Source organism: Echeneis naucrates, chromosome 12, assembly GCF_900963305.1.
Source record: "Echeneis naucrates chromosome 12, fEcheNa1.1, whole genome shotgun sequence".
Classification (NCBI taxonomy): Eukaryota; Metazoa; Chordata; class Actinopteri; order Carangiformes; family Echeneidae; genus Echeneis; species Echeneis naucrates.
Genome location: NC_042522.1, coordinates 12,175,275 through 12,189,857, shown reverse-complemented (window position 1 = coordinate 12,189,857; position 14,583 = coordinate 12,175,275). Strand labels below are relative to the sequence as shown.

The 14,583-nt window shown below is 40.8% G+C and overlaps 2 protein-coding genes across 2 annotated transcripts; one reads left to right on the top strand and one right to left on the bottom strand.

The window, feature by feature from the left end:
* Positions 1-127: 127 nt before the first annotated feature.
* nup155 (nucleoporin 155) lies at positions 128-11,766 on the top strand. The gene is made up of 34 exons (XM_029515559.1): positions 128-267; positions 485-651; positions 1,326-1,463; positions 1,593-1,689; positions 1,864-1,934; positions 2,041-2,133; positions 2,407-2,670; positions 2,774-2,847; positions 2,971-3,062; positions 3,174-3,271; positions 3,365-3,532; positions 3,841-3,941; positions 4,132-4,302; positions 4,383-4,493; positions 4,604-4,698; positions 4,785-4,870; positions 5,083-5,224; positions 5,364-5,430; positions 5,520-5,635; positions 6,396-6,499; positions 6,724-6,857; positions 7,045-7,236; positions 7,437-7,575; positions 7,700-7,835; positions 7,926-8,079; positions 8,163-8,267; positions 8,596-8,750; positions 8,903-9,032; positions 9,129-9,242; positions 9,737-9,857; positions 9,949-10,059; positions 10,405-10,541; positions 10,635-10,741; positions 11,628-11,766. Exons 2-34 carry the CDS (start codon positions 510-512, stop codon positions 11,764-11,766), a joined length of 4,104 nt encoding a protein of 1,367 aa, XP_029371419.1. The 5' UTR covers positions 128-267; positions 485-509.
* Positions 11,767-13,106: 1,340 nt separating this feature from the next.
* ora5 (olfactory receptor class A related 5) lies at positions 13,107-14,255 on the bottom strand. Its single transcript, XM_029516274.1, has one exon. The coding sequence runs from the start codon at positions 14,253-14,255 to the stop codon at positions 13,107-13,109; it is 1,149 nt and encodes a 382-aa protein (XP_029372134.1).
* Between the last annotated feature and the right edge of the window lie 328 nt (positions 14,256-14,583).

Here is a 14,583-nt window from a genome sequence, read left to right as displayed (position 1 = left end):
TGTATAGATTTGTGTGTATTCGATGTTGTGAGTATAATTATCACCGATAGAGGGCAACACGAGGCTCCACCTCGTGCGGTCTGCGAAAAATTAAGAAGCCGAAGAAGAAGAAGAGTCACCAGAAAAAAAAAAACTTCCGTCTCCGCCGTTGTGCATGAGGTTGGCGGGCTGCGGACTGTGAGCATCTGTTTAAATATTTCTACAGAAGACGTGGACAAGACTTCTTGGACAAACAGCTCAGTATCCAGTGGGGTCTTTTCAAATCGGGTAAATTAAGGAGTTCACTTTAAAACTTATTTCACCCGAAGCTAGCGTGTATCTGGTGGCTAAACAGTAAGGTTGTAATGCTAGCAGCAGTCGGCTAACCGGTATACCTCTGCCAGCTTGAAAACTTGTAGAATCTGGGGTTTGGCGGCATGTTGCTCTGTTGTCCACATGGCACACCTTGGCTCTTTTCTAACGTTCCTCGTGTTTACCTCGGTAGAAACCTTTGCGGTGACAGCCCAGCCATGCCGTCCAGCGCCGGACCCGGCAGCCTCGCAGCCGCGCTCGCTGAAGCGCTGGAAAACTCTGCACGGCTGATCGACAAACACCTGCAGGATGACCGCTGCTTCCCCGATCTGTCGGAGCTGCTCAGCGTCCCCTCACACAGTAAGTCAGGGGGGAAAATGGGCGAGCTGTAACAGTAGCTTCCAGACCGAAGTGTTGTGTTTACCTTATGGCTGCCATGCCACACTAATCACTTCTGGCTGTTATTAGCAGGAGGCAGGACAATGTTGATAAAAGCGAACATACAGACTTTGTCTATAACTTAAATGCATATAAGGAGATTCAGTGTTGGTACTTCTCAAGATGGAAGGATTTTACAGCTGAACTTTGGTACTGTGGAGGCCTGTATTATTCAAACAGAAAAGTGGTTGAATTAAATTGGAAATTAAAAGTTTGATACAATGCATTGATTGATCATTGAATATATCCGAACAAGACATTGATCTTCAGAACATCAGTTCATTCATCTGTGAAATGAGGCTTATATTGTTTATATAGATACTGTCTTTTTAACCAAACAGAACCCAATTTTATTTTATCTGGCACAAAGAAATGGAAGCTATGTTGACATGGAGCAATACAGACTTACAAAATATGAAAGTCCCAAAATTCCCTCCAGAAAAGACAATGGTAGAAACGTGCCAGATAGTGTATAAACTGTAATTAAGATGATTCTTAGCTTTGGGAAAACTTTCAACAGATAAAAAAAAACAAGATGCAAAAATGCTGAGTGAATAGAGACCATATAATGAGACTTGCTGTTTTTGTTTGGAAAGATATGCCGTCCATCTCTGGAGTGTCAGACATGGACTACCCCCTTCAAGGACCCGGTTTACTGAGTGTGCCGAACCTTCCAGAGCTCAGTGCAGTCCGCCGAGTTCCTCTGCCACCTGAGCTGGTGGAGCAATTCAGCCGTATCCTTCTGGTCATTCAGGAAAAACTATTACAGTGCTTTCAGTTAGAGCCACAGTTTTCCATCAGACTGTAAGAAAGTAAAGATTATTACTTTTGTCTTGACTCAATTTAACTTAACTGTTTAACAGATATGCAATGTAATTGCATGATGGGTGTTTTTCCTGAGATCTGTCGAGCATGGCTCACTATTGACAATGACATTTTCATGTGGAATTATGAGGATGGGTGAGTAGATTTATATTTAGGGGGTTTGAGTGACAAGGTCCACTTTTGAACAGCTGCATAATTGTACAGAAACAGAAGTCTTAATTATTAAATTTTTAATTGATATTTTAAATGTCCCTGAAAGATGAAGATGGATTAGAGATGGTTATTTATTTTTGTTTGTGTTCCTTGCAGGGGAGATGTGGCCTACTTTGATGGTCTCATTGAAACCATTCTTGCAGTTGGTCTGGTAAAACCAAAACAAGGTATGTGTAGCTAATTAAATTCACCATTGGCTTTCCTTAGCTTTTCATTCATATTATTATTATTATTTATTTATTTATTTATTTTTGTGTGTGGTTTCTTTTCCAGGAATTTTACAGCCACACATTCACTACCTCCTAGTTTTGGCCACTTCTGTTGATGTGGTGATCCTTGGATTGAGCTTCCCCAAGAGTCAGGCTGGTGAGTTTGACCACCACTCAACCACAGTGTCACTATGCTTTAATCTCATTTAGTGCATGATATCTGGAGTTGTCAGTTTAGTATATCCCCTAAAGATTCTTTGTTTTCAAATTAATAACATGTTTAGCCTTAACAAAGAAATTATTATTCTGGAATGTGTACTGTGAGGTATATGGAGGGAACTGAGGGGGTATAGCCAACATTCTTGGAACAGTTAAGTACCCACCTGTATCATTGTTCATCTGGATCATCATTGTCTCTTCTTTGTTGTAGGATTGAATGACAGCATGTCTGGTGGGATGCAGTTGCTTCCAGACCCCCTCTTCTCAATCCCAACAGACAACACCTACATCCTTTCCATTACCTCTACAGACCTGGGACGCATCTTCATGGCAGGAAAGGATGGCTGCCTCTATGAGATAGCTTACCAGGCTGAGGCTGGCTGGTTAAGCCAGCGCTGCAGAAAGATTAACCACTCAAAGAGCTCTCTCTCCTTCCTCATCCCCTCGGTGCTCCAGTTTTCCTTTTCTGAAGATGGTGAGGAAAGCAAGTCATTATCATATGGTAAAAATCACCACTGTGATCTAAATAAACTTTTTTATTTTGTTGTTGTTGTCCTGTTTCTGTTTCTGTTTAACAGACCCCATTGTACAGATTGCCATCGACAACTCCCGCAACACACTATTCACACGCTCTGAGAAAGGTGTCTTACAGGTAGGATATTGACTGGATATCATTTCAAGCTTCTACATTTGAAGCTGTGTCTGATTACCTGGGAAACTGGCAAAAACTTGGGGTAATTAACATTTGTGAATTTTTTTTTTTTCTCCTCCCCAGGTGTATGATCTGGGTGCTGATGGGCAAGGCATGAGTCGTGTGGCAACCATGTCACAAAACTCAATTGTTGCTGCAGCTGGAAACATAGCCAGGTATTTCCGGATGTGATTATTCTCTAAATGTTTTTTGTTTTTCTTTTCCATTGAGCTTGTTCTTTTCAAGAGTTTGAGAATTTTTGCTTTAAACCTCAACTTCCTTTGCAGGACAATTGATCGTTCTGTCTTCAAACCCATTGTTCAGATGTCTGTGATTGATAGATCTGAGTCCACAGACTGTCACCTTCTTGCTGTCACTCATGCAGGTAAAGATTAGGTAACATTAGCGAAGACAAGCAAAAATTGTAAATTACATGTTGAGTGATAAGAAATATGTCTTTTCGCTTGTGTTTCTGTAGGTGTGCGTCTGTACTTCAGCACCACACCATTTGCTGCTCCACACCAGAAGCATGTAGCCTTTCGACCAAGCCTTCTGGCTTTGGTCCATGTCCGCTTACCACCAGGGTTTTCAGCATCTTCTACCTTGCAGAAACCTGCAAAGGTCCATAAGGCACTTCATAACAAAGGTTTGCTATTTCAGATTACCAGATAATACTGGGTAATACATTGTTTTTTCTAAGTGCTCTGTGATCGATGTTGACAAAAACCAAGATTTGCATGCTATACTGTCATTTGACAAGTTGATATAATTGGGACTTCAGAAAACAAAATTTTGGTGTTTAATAATGTTAAGTATAATGAAATGCACCAAATACCTAATACCTAATACCTAAATAAAGTCTGGACTTGGTATATAATGAGGTCAGGCAGACTGCAACTTAGCCAAGACAAGGTCATTTTATTTCATTTTTCCCCCCTTTGTTTAAATTTGCAGGTGTTCTGCTAATGGCTGCTTCCGAGACAGAGGATAATGACATTCTGTGGTGCATCAACCATGACTCCTTTCCCTTCAAGAAACCTCTGATGGAAACTCAGGTTAGCATTTTGAAAAAATCACAGGAGCTGTTTTCAGAGAAACGGTTTATTCAGAGACTACAATATTGTTTTGTTAGCCTGATGCTTTATTGTCATGTTTTTGAATGGCATATTTTACCAACTAAATGCTGCCATATACTGGTATATATGCATTACATTTTATCTTTTGTGTTCTTTTGCTCTACTGCAGATGATGTCCAATGTTGATGGGCACTCTTGGGCTCTTTGTGCTATTAATGAGGAGAGACCAACCAAGATTTTTAGTCCTCTAAACAAGGAACAGATCCCAATCACTGATTCACCAGTGGTGGTTCAGCAGCACAATATCCCCCCACAAAAGTTTGTCCTTCTCTCTGCAAAGGTATTGCATTCACAGTGCTCAGTCTTGTTATAATGTGATGAAACTATTTGTTCACTAACTTTAGATTCCTTGTTCTGTAGGGAAGTCATATTTTTCAAAAACTGCGTCCAGTTGATCAGCTCCGTCATTTATTAGTGAGCTGTGCTGGAGGAGAAAGTGAAGAAATTGAGCGCTTCTTTAAACTGCACAGGGTATAAAGCATGATATTTACTTTTTAATAAGATTGGGTCTTAGACCATTTTGCAAGTGGGTTTTGCTCTCTGACATGCAAAACACTGAACTGTGTTCTTGTTCTGTGCAGGAGGAGCAGGCTTGTGCAACAGCACTGATCCTGGCTTGCTCGAGTGCTGCTTCTGACAGAGAGGTTTCACAATGGGCAACCGGAGCTTTCTTTAGGTCACATAATAATTTCTACCCAGATACATATTAGTCTAATTGCAATTAACACATTCTAAATGCAGCTCTTCTGTGTATATGATCAGATATGGAGGGGAAGCACAGATGAGATTCCCTGCAGCTATGGCATCTCCCAGTAATGTTGGACCTGTAATGAGCTCTCCAGCACCTGGTAAGTGATATGCAAATGCTCTCCATGGAGTTTGCTGAGGTTGGTATAAATAAATGCCAAAAATTGACAGATTACTTTCCTGTCAAATAATAAAACTTGGCAGACAGGATTCACTAAGAGAATGTAATGTAATCACAACTACATTTAAATAATAAAATTTTGTCATAAAATGCATGATTTAAGTATACCATTTTCTCTTTCTCTCTTTTCAGGCATGGTACCCCCAGCATTGGCCACACCGTTTGCACCGATGCCCTCAGGGTCTGCCCCCATCACACCCATGTCAGTTGGTCCAGAGGTGATTTTCTCGGGGAAACACAATGGCATCTGCATCTACTTTGCTCGCATTCTTGGGTAAATGAATCCTGTTTTCTGTATGAAAGCCTAAAAGTGTAGACGTCGCTTTACTCAGAGGCATGAATACTGATGTGTAATGTTGGAGTTCATATTAAAGAACCACTCTCTTTCTCTCTCTTATTCTTGCTGACCTCAGAAATATTTGGGATGGGAGCCTGGCTGTTGAGAAAACCCTTAGCAAAGGAAATCAGGCAGTCACTATTGTAAGTAGCATAAACATCAGTGTACGTGCTTGTAATAATTATACTTGTAGTGTTTAGTCATCGAGATCCTTTTTCTGCTGTGTCAATAGTTGGAAAGCAGTGTGGGATCATATGATCTGGAGTTGGTCCTTCTGGAGCTCTATGGTTTAAGGGAGTTTCTTGATAAAAACTCACAGTTCAGTCCATCTTCTCTTGGTGCTGCAAGGTAGGGTTCTGTCAATTGTAAAAGTAACACGTGTGTGTGTGTGTGTCTCTCTCTCTCTCTCTCTCTCTCTCTCTCTCTCTATATATATATATATATATATATATATATATATATATAGAGAGAGAGAGTCTGGTTGGTTCTAGTGTCTAGTTTCTGGGGGGGGTCAGCCAGTTCTGTTGTTTGTAATGAATTCCGTGATTGTTGATTTTATAGGGCCCTATTTACCGAATGCCTGGGAAGTTTGGCATGCGCTCCACAGTGTGTAAAATGAGGATTAAGCACTATTTTTTCTTCTTTTTTTTTTTATTGCTTTTGTGCAGCAATTCCATATAAGCATGGATAATTGTTTAAAACTTAAATGTGAAAAAGACACTTTACTTTCTCCATTCGTCATTCTGTCTTGCAAAGCAGACTGGAGTAGATCATGATTATCCTTTCAAAAATCTATTTTGAATCGAATCATAGCCCCAAAAATCGAAATCCGAATCAAATTGTGAGATCGTAAAAGATTCCCACCTCTAGGTGCAGTTTTCTGTCCTTTGATTCCATATTACTACTTCTTCTAGCTCACTTGAAATTTTTATGACATGTGAATTATCAGTTTGAGGGGTAATGTTGGGCTTAATGTAATTCACATTACATGTGAATTAACTTTCTATTTGGGGCTACAATTAGAAATAAGCCAGAGCTGTGTTTTAATAAAGGAAGGCCTTCTCAAACTTTCACTAAACAAGACTATTACTCTCTGTCTTCCTGTTAGTTTCAGCTCTCCTGCCAACCTGCAGCAAAGACTGCTGGGATTTATGCGCCCTGATGGAGCCAGCTCTCAGCAGGTCCAACAGGAGCTCCAGAGGAAATATCAGAGTGAGTTATGAGTGCAGATTTTTAGATTCTTCCTTCATATTATCCCTGGCCTAGTTTGTTCATTAATATTCTAAATCTTAATAATCATAAATTGAACATATAGGGTAACGATATTTTATATTATATATGTTATATAATAACAAGAGAAATTAAGGCACTGTTCATCCCTTCTGTGTTACGTTTGATTTAGCTTCTCATTACTGTGTTTGTGTCTCTGTTTCCAGCCAAGGCTCAGGTCTATGACAAAGTGTCCCTGCAGGGCATCCAGCAGTTAGTGCATTGCTCTTATCAGACTCTAGCCCTCTGGAAACTTCTTTGTGATCATCAGTTCAGCCTCATTATGTCTGAACTGCCAAAGGTAAATGTGTGCGGAAACTCTGCATTGCAAACAATTGCTCCTCGTCATCAATATGGTGTTCACCCACATGCTCTGCTGAATGTAATTCCTTTTGTTTTCATCCAGAAACCTGATGTACAATGTGCTCTCTTAATTGGCCCTGTTGTGCTCACTGCTCATTCTGCCATATATTTTTCTACGTTTTCAGGAGTTTCAAGAGCAGATAAAAGGAGCAAGTTTTAAGGATGTAGTGATCCAGGGCAAAGAGCTGTCAGGAGCGCTCATCACTGCACTCATTAATGTCTACATCAAAGATAATGCCCCTGTGGACGCCATCAGCAATCACCTGCGGGACATCTGTCCCCTGCTCTACAGTAGTGATGACAGTGTTTGCTCTAAGGTACATGCAAACAAAATGTCCAACAAACTTAAAATATTCTCAACCAAATCATCTTTGACCATAACCACAAAACTTTAATCATACCAGCTAAAGTTCGTGCGAACTCTAGTGTAATGCATCAATGGCATTAAAATTTATTGATTAACCTCCACAAATGTATTGTTTCAGTGTGAAAACTGTTATTTTTGTCTCCCACTTAGGCTAATGAGCTTCTGCAGAGTTCCAAGCAGGTCCAGAATAAAGCTGACAAAGAGAGAACTCTGAGAGAGTCTCTACGTCTCTATCAGCAGATCAGCCAACATACAGACCTGCCACTTGTCTGCTCACAGTATAGACAAGGTAGGGACCCACAAGAGCCCACTTCACTTTCTGTGTTTGTATAGTTGATATGGTTGACAACGCACATTTAAATGTTTGGGTTTTTTTGTTTTTGTTTGTTTTGTTTGCTTTGTTTTTTGGTCAGTGCGTTTCTATGAGGGAGTCCTTGAGTTGTGCCTCACAGCAGCAGATAAGAAGGATCCACAGAGACTGGGGCCGCATTTCTACAAGAATGGAGAGCCTGAGGAGGACAGAACAGGACAGCAGGCCTTCCAGGAGAGGTAACTCAGGAATGAGGTAGTCCACAAATCTGTGTCACTGATAGTTATGCTGGCTGATTATCTCCACATTTTTCACTGCTCCTATTTCAGACTTTCCTGTTATAAGTGCATCACAGACACCATGCAGGAGCTGGTAAATCAGAGCAAAGCTGCCCCCCAGTCACCCAGTGTCCCAAAGCAACCTGGCCCACCTGTCCTGACCTCTGACCCCAATATGCTCAGTAATGAAGAGGCTACAGCCCACGTAAGTAAGATGAGGGAAGTTGATCCTAACGTCTAGAGAACTGTACACTATCTACATTCCTAATGATAATTGGTCCATTGTAGTTTGAGCAGGTCCTCGGTTTGGCCCAGAGATCTCAAGATGAGCTATTTCACATTGCCTTGTACAACTGGCTGATTCAGGCTGACCTGACTGACAAGCTGCTAGAGGTAGTGTGTTCATGCATGCCTCATTATATTATCACTTCAGACTTTTTTTTTATCTGTCATTTCTGCTTTTACATAAATTTATATTGTTCATTGTTTTTCCCATTTTTTTTTTTAAGTGATTACATTTGTTTTGACTGTTTTGACTTTCACAATTATTGAGTCCATTCACAAGTTGTTGAGTTTTCTGACCAAACAAATCACGCTTAGTTTTTTTGTCACGTAGTCTTTTATGCATCAAAAGTAAGCTTATTTCTATAACCTTTTTTTGTGTGATTGCACAAAACATTGCACTTTATGATGTTTTTTTTTCCACATGGCTTCTGTATAGGTGAATTCTCCATACCTGGAGGAACACCTGATGCATATGATCAAGCAAGATCAGAGTAAAGTGCACAATATGGACTTGTTGTGGCGTTACTATGAGAAGAACCGTAACTTTGGGAAGGCAGCTCATGTATTGGCCCGCCTCGCTGACATGCACAGGTTTGGATACACAATAACAAAAACATAGCTGGCTTAACATTCCTCCAGAATTTATTAACAAAATTCAACAATCGCCCATTGTAACTGTTTGCCTACAATTTTCTTAAGTGATATTATTAAAAAAGACCTTTGTTCAATCTGTAATCATGCAGCACTGAGATCTCTCTGAAGCAGCGTTTGGAGTATATCGCGCGAGCCATCCTGTCTGCCAAGAGTTCTTCCTGCATCTCGGCTCAGGCCTCTGATGGAGAGTTCCTTCATGAGCTGGAGGAAAAGATGGAGGTATGTATATGGTGGTGATCACAATGAGGGAATAGGATGAAATTTGGATGACATTTTAAATTGCCATTACAAAAATGTTTTGGGTCCTCTTCCTAGCTGGTGCGTATCCAAGTACAGATCCAGGAGACCCTGATAAGACAGTACTCCCATCATCCTTCAGTGAAAAATGTAATCTCCCAGTTGGACTCCGAGCTCATGGACATCACCAAGGTAATGTACCACGCAAGGCAAGGCAAGGCAAGGCAAGGCAGCTTTATTTATATAGTGCATTTCATACCCAAGGGCAACTCATTGGGGTTTACATAATAACAAACAAAATAAAACCAAGAACAGATTAATAGAAAAATAAAATAAAAAACCTAGATTAAAATAAAGCATCAAATAATGATGTACATAAAATTCTTAAAAGGACATACGCTGCAAATAAATGATTACAATTTGAAGTGCTTTAAAAAAGCGCAGACATGAACACATGAAAAGATTATTTATTGCTTTTTACCTGAATTTAAAAATATTAAAATCTGGGGCTGATTTCAGTTCTGCTGGTAGTTTGTTCCAGTCATGTCCAGCTAGATGTTGCTTCACCATATCTAGTTTGAACTCCGGGGTGACGATCAGTAGAGGTCGGGATTTTGAATAGCTGTTCAGAGAGTTGTTCATGCTTTACAATGGATGTAATATTTGTGATTTGCAATCTTGTGTAGCTTTACGGAGAATTTGCTGACCACTTCAAATTGTCTGAGTGCAAGCTGGCCATCATTCACTGCGCAGGACACTCCGACCCAATCCTGGTGCACTCCCTGTGGCAGGAGATTATGGAGAAAGGCAAGTGTGGTCTCAACACATTTTGCCTGAGCCTTTTTCCCCATGTTGTACTTGAAATATCATTTGGAAATGTTTTAAACTTGTCTCACAGAACTGAGTGACACCGTGGCCATGAGTCCAGTGGACAGGATGAGGTCTCTTAGTTTGAAACTGGTATCACTAGGCAGGATTTATGCTGGAACACCAAGATATTTCCCTCTGGGTAAGCAATTATTTTCAGTTTTCCTCTGGTTAAAATTTTCCAGCTTGCTACCCACAATTATCTTAACAGTAATACAATTAAGACTTCCCATTTGCGTCATTTATGTGAAGATTTCTCTGCAGCACAGGTCTGTAGGGTCTCACAGGTGCTCTGTGATGCCATAATTATCCTCCCATTACAACAGGCCTGTTCAAACTTGTCTTCTCTGTGGATTTTATATGCATCTCTGATACTGGCATGCATGTGCGAAAGCAGTTATACAGTGTCAGTGATATACATTTTTTCTTTATAATTCACTCTTGTTAATGCACTATTAATATTTGTTGATGGGTCCTGTGATTGCAGAGTTCCTGGTGAAGTTTCTGGAGCAGGAGGTGTGTCGACTGAACTGGGATGTGGGATTTGTCACTTCCACAATGCAGGAGATTGGAGTGCAGTTGCCACGTCTTCTGGAGGTCTATGACCAACTCTTCAAAACACGGGTAAATGCTTCACAAAAAATGGTCAGGCTTCAGTGCACTGCTTGTGTTAGGTTCACTTAATATGACCCTCCCTCATTCCCTTGACACCTGTAGGATCCTTGCTGGCAGCGGCTGAGGAAACCGCTACACCTGGTGGAGTGTATCCATGTGCTTCTCTCAGGATTCGTAGATGATCCAAGCAGAGTACAAACCTATGACAGGTAATCAGTGTCTGAGTATGTGTTCAGCTGCTGGCCTTTAGTTGGCGCTTCAGTGTTGGTCGTATTTTTACAAATACATTAGCATGAGCCTGAGGCCCCCTGATTAAAATTCCTTTGACGATGAATGCTGTATCCTGCCAAAGTGTCCCTCCCCTACTTGCTCACTTCACTGTAAGCTGCTCTAGATAAAATGCTGTCATCGTAAACTGTAATCATGAATTGTGTGTACACTGAGGATAAAACGCCTGGAAAAAAGTGTTGATGTTAGTTAGAACTCAGGCTTTTTGAAGGGCTGGCCTGATGGTAAACATTATACTTATCCCTTTCTATCCCTGACTGCGCCAGTTGTCATGACCTGCAGCTTCATGTGAAACACACATAATTAGTGTAAAATAAATCCCACATTGGTTGCTCTGAATCTGCAATGAAGTAAAACTGAAGTAGCCTACATCACTGATCTTGATCATACTAAAATGAGCTTTTTTAATTTGCAGCAAATGTGCCTTTTTTATTTTTCTTTGCTGTTCCCTGGCAACAGGTCTTCTGTCAATCATTTCACACGTTAAGGCGTATTGTACAGCAATTACCTTGCACTCTAAATCTCTGCTGGTGTTGGGCTTTTGCTTCAGCTGGATGCTTTGTTTGTATCATGATAGTTTCTTTTAGGGATCTGAGATTACTTGAGATTCAAGCTGCTCATCACACTGGACCTAAGGATACTTCAAAGGCTGACACTTTGGCTGAAAACCAATGCACATTTTCTTTTTTGGAAATGAATACACTGACACAAGTGAACTGAAGTGCCTGCTTTGTGACTGTAACTGTTAACTTTGCTAATAAAGTTGCAGTGATGTTAAATTAACCATTTGTTCTCTACCTATTTCAGACGCAGATTCACTAATGTGTGTCTCGACAACATCTGCGGATACCTCGTGGAGCTGCAGTCTCTGAGCCCGAACTCAGCCTTGCAACAAACTATTGGCAACTTTAAGTCTCTGCAGGCTAAACTAGAGAAACTCCACTGACGCTACTAACATTGTTTATCAGGAAAAAGGACAGGTGACCTGCATCGCACACTGCTGGCCTTAAATTAAGCGCTGATATAAAGTGTGATTATACTATCAGCACGCACAACATGATGATTGGATTCCGTAAAAGACTTTGCTTCTTCCACTTCAATCTGATGGGTGACAGCGTGGCACGAGCTTGCTGTTAATGGGAATATGATGGATTTACAGCAAAAATGAGGCTGAAAAGTCACATTTTATAACTTATTTAATGCACTAGGTTAAGTCTAAACATTATGCTGAAATATAACTTTGTAGTCTGTAGATATCTACAGACAATGCAAATAGTCAAGATCCTCCTGCTTTCCAAAGTATTTAAGTTACCTGTGTTTATAGAAAAACATCGAATCACAATCTCAGTTTTACAGGTTAAGTTTCATATATTGCACTTGATTAAACATTTCTGTTTTCCTGAAAACAAACAGTTCAGAGTTGGATGTTGTAATTATGTACATAACCTGGCCATAATATCATCCTCTCTGCCAAAGGTCCTTCACACGCTCAAACATTAAATTTGTGTTTGTCATTTAGAGTGAGCAGTTTGTCTGGTTGCCAAATTTAACAAAGCTTTTGTTATTGGTTTTTGAATATAGACTTTTTTAACTGTTTGGGGGGGGAGGAGGGGTTATCAAAATATTTTCACAAAAAATAAAATTTGTCATTGCTTTTGTACATGAGCATGTTTTCAAAACACTACACTAAACTGTTAGAAGTAATTGCAGCAGATTCACTAGCTTAGTTGATAATGTGACACTGCCAAGGGAATCCAAGAATGGAACTAATGTTGTCCCTGTTTGTTAACATAATTATCTTTAATTTGAAAACAGCACTCAGGGTTTCCTATAGTCATCACCACCAGGACATAATTGCTATAGGTCTTTTTTTCCAATTAGTTGTGCACTTGTTTTATTTTTAGCCTCAAGAAAAATAAAATAATTTTCCCTTGATACTGGGTTGGTTTCGCATATTTTCACAGTGAGTGAACTTAAAAAGTTCACTCAAACAAGTGCAAATATGAAGCATGATCAGATCTCTGCATTATTCCTCCACACAGTCTTAAAAAGAAAAGCATTCAACTTCATCAGGAAAGTCACCTAAAATATAATTTATATTAAGTATAGGTAGAATATTTATCAGATAAATTGCTACCTTTGAAATGTTACCTGCCTTTTAAAATACAAGTTATGTGTAACAGATTGGAAAGCAATATGTGACATATATGCATATCTTGTATTAAGTGAAATAATGATAGAGTGTGTGTCTATTAGAGAACCATCACAGTGACTATCATTACATTTCTACCTTTTACATGCAAAAGAAAGCTTTTTTACTCCATACAGGAATATGTAGGGGATGATGCAGGTGTAGGAAGCTGCAATATAACTGGCTACTTCCACCACGATGGAGGAGGTGTAGATGTTGTTAGTGATACGCAGCAGCAGATGAGTCAGCCAGCAGACCAGGAACACGCCGGCCACACCCACAACACTTTTGGCTGCCCTCACCTGAGTGCGTGAGCTTGCAATGGGCTTCGCTGTCATCTGGCTGGACCGAGAAAGATTTGGTTGAGCTCCGAATCTGCTGTCCGTGTTTGTTGCCCTGTTGATTGGAGAGCAGTGGGAAGCTTCACCAGACAGTCCTTCGTTTGCACAGGAGGAAGAAGGTATGCCCACATAAATGCTTGGGGAAGCCGATTCTTTGATCTCTCTTGAGGCTCCTGGTCCAGCATCAGTGCTGACAGGTCTCTCATTCTTTCTGATTTCAGTACAGTTGTTTTCTTCATCTTCAGCTATTCTCTTGTGTTGGTCAGAGCTGTGACCTCTAATGCGACGCTGGTTTTGAAGCAGAGTGATGACAATTTGGACACTGGCAAATACTATCCCAGCAATAGGCAGAGCATTAGCTAATGTTAAATAAAAGATGTCATAGGTTTGTCTGGCAAGACTATTAGGGAAGACCTCCAAACAGTCTTCATGGCTGTCATTCCCCCTTTGAACTGTGACAAAGAAAAAATGGGGGATGCTGAAGACCACAGCCACCATCCAGCTTCCAGCCAGCAGACAGCCCACCAGACGCAGGCTGTCCAGCTGCACCTGTCCCCCCCCACGTTTCAGGGAACCCACCAGCTTCTGGTGCCAAAAGACACTGATGAAGAAGGTGGTGTAGATGCTGCTGGTCTCAGAAAGGTCAGCACAAAAGAGGAACACGCCACAATAGGTTTCCCCCAGGAACCACCGACCGGCGAAATCTGCCATGGTGTCAGGCAGGTCCACCAGGTAGTTGGTGATGAGGTTGGACACAGCCAGGTTGATGAAAAGGACCTCGCTGGTGTGGAGGCCAGATTTCTTCGTGGACAGGGAGCAAACGGCCAGCCAGTTGTTTCCTACAATCCCTGCTAGAAACATGAAGGCTCTGATGATGGACTCAATCAAATCTTCTGTGTCCATCGTTTCAAAGTACCAGTCGACAACCTCACTGTCTGGCACAGCCACACGCTCTTATCCAACTTGTGAAGTGGGATGGTTCTGTCTTAGAGGAGGGAACAGAGTCAAACCCAATCACATCTGATATGGTGTTTTGTTTTCCCTGATGGAGCCTCAGTCTTGTAGTCTCATAAACCCCACTCCTCCCACTTAGAGATTCACTACAGTCACCCTCAGTCCTCTGACAAAGTTACAAATCAACTTTAGGGCACTTTTTTGATGCCTCTTGATGCCAAAAAATGAAATGACATTGATAAAATATTTAAATCAAGCCGCCTGCCTGCAAATGAGA

Excerpts from the sequence above, each read along its gene's own strand:
- nup155 (XM_029515559.1), top strand. The coding sequence starts at position 510 with ATGCCGTCCAGCGCCGGACCCGGCAGCCTCGCAGCCGCGCTCGCTGAA. Across the intron at positions 1,690-1,863 it reads ATGTGGAATTATGAGGATGG|GGGAGATGTGGCCTACTTTG; the intron begins GTGAGTAGATTT and ends TGTTCCTTGCAG. Across the intron at positions 10,060-10,404 it reads ACCAAGATATTTCCCTCTGG|AGTTCCTGGTGAAGTTTCTG; the intron begins GTAAGCAATTAT and ends CTGTGATTGCAG.
- ora5 (XM_029516274.1), bottom strand. The coding sequence starts at position 14,255 with ATGGACACAGAAGATTTGATTGAGTCCATCATCAGAGCCTTCATGTTT.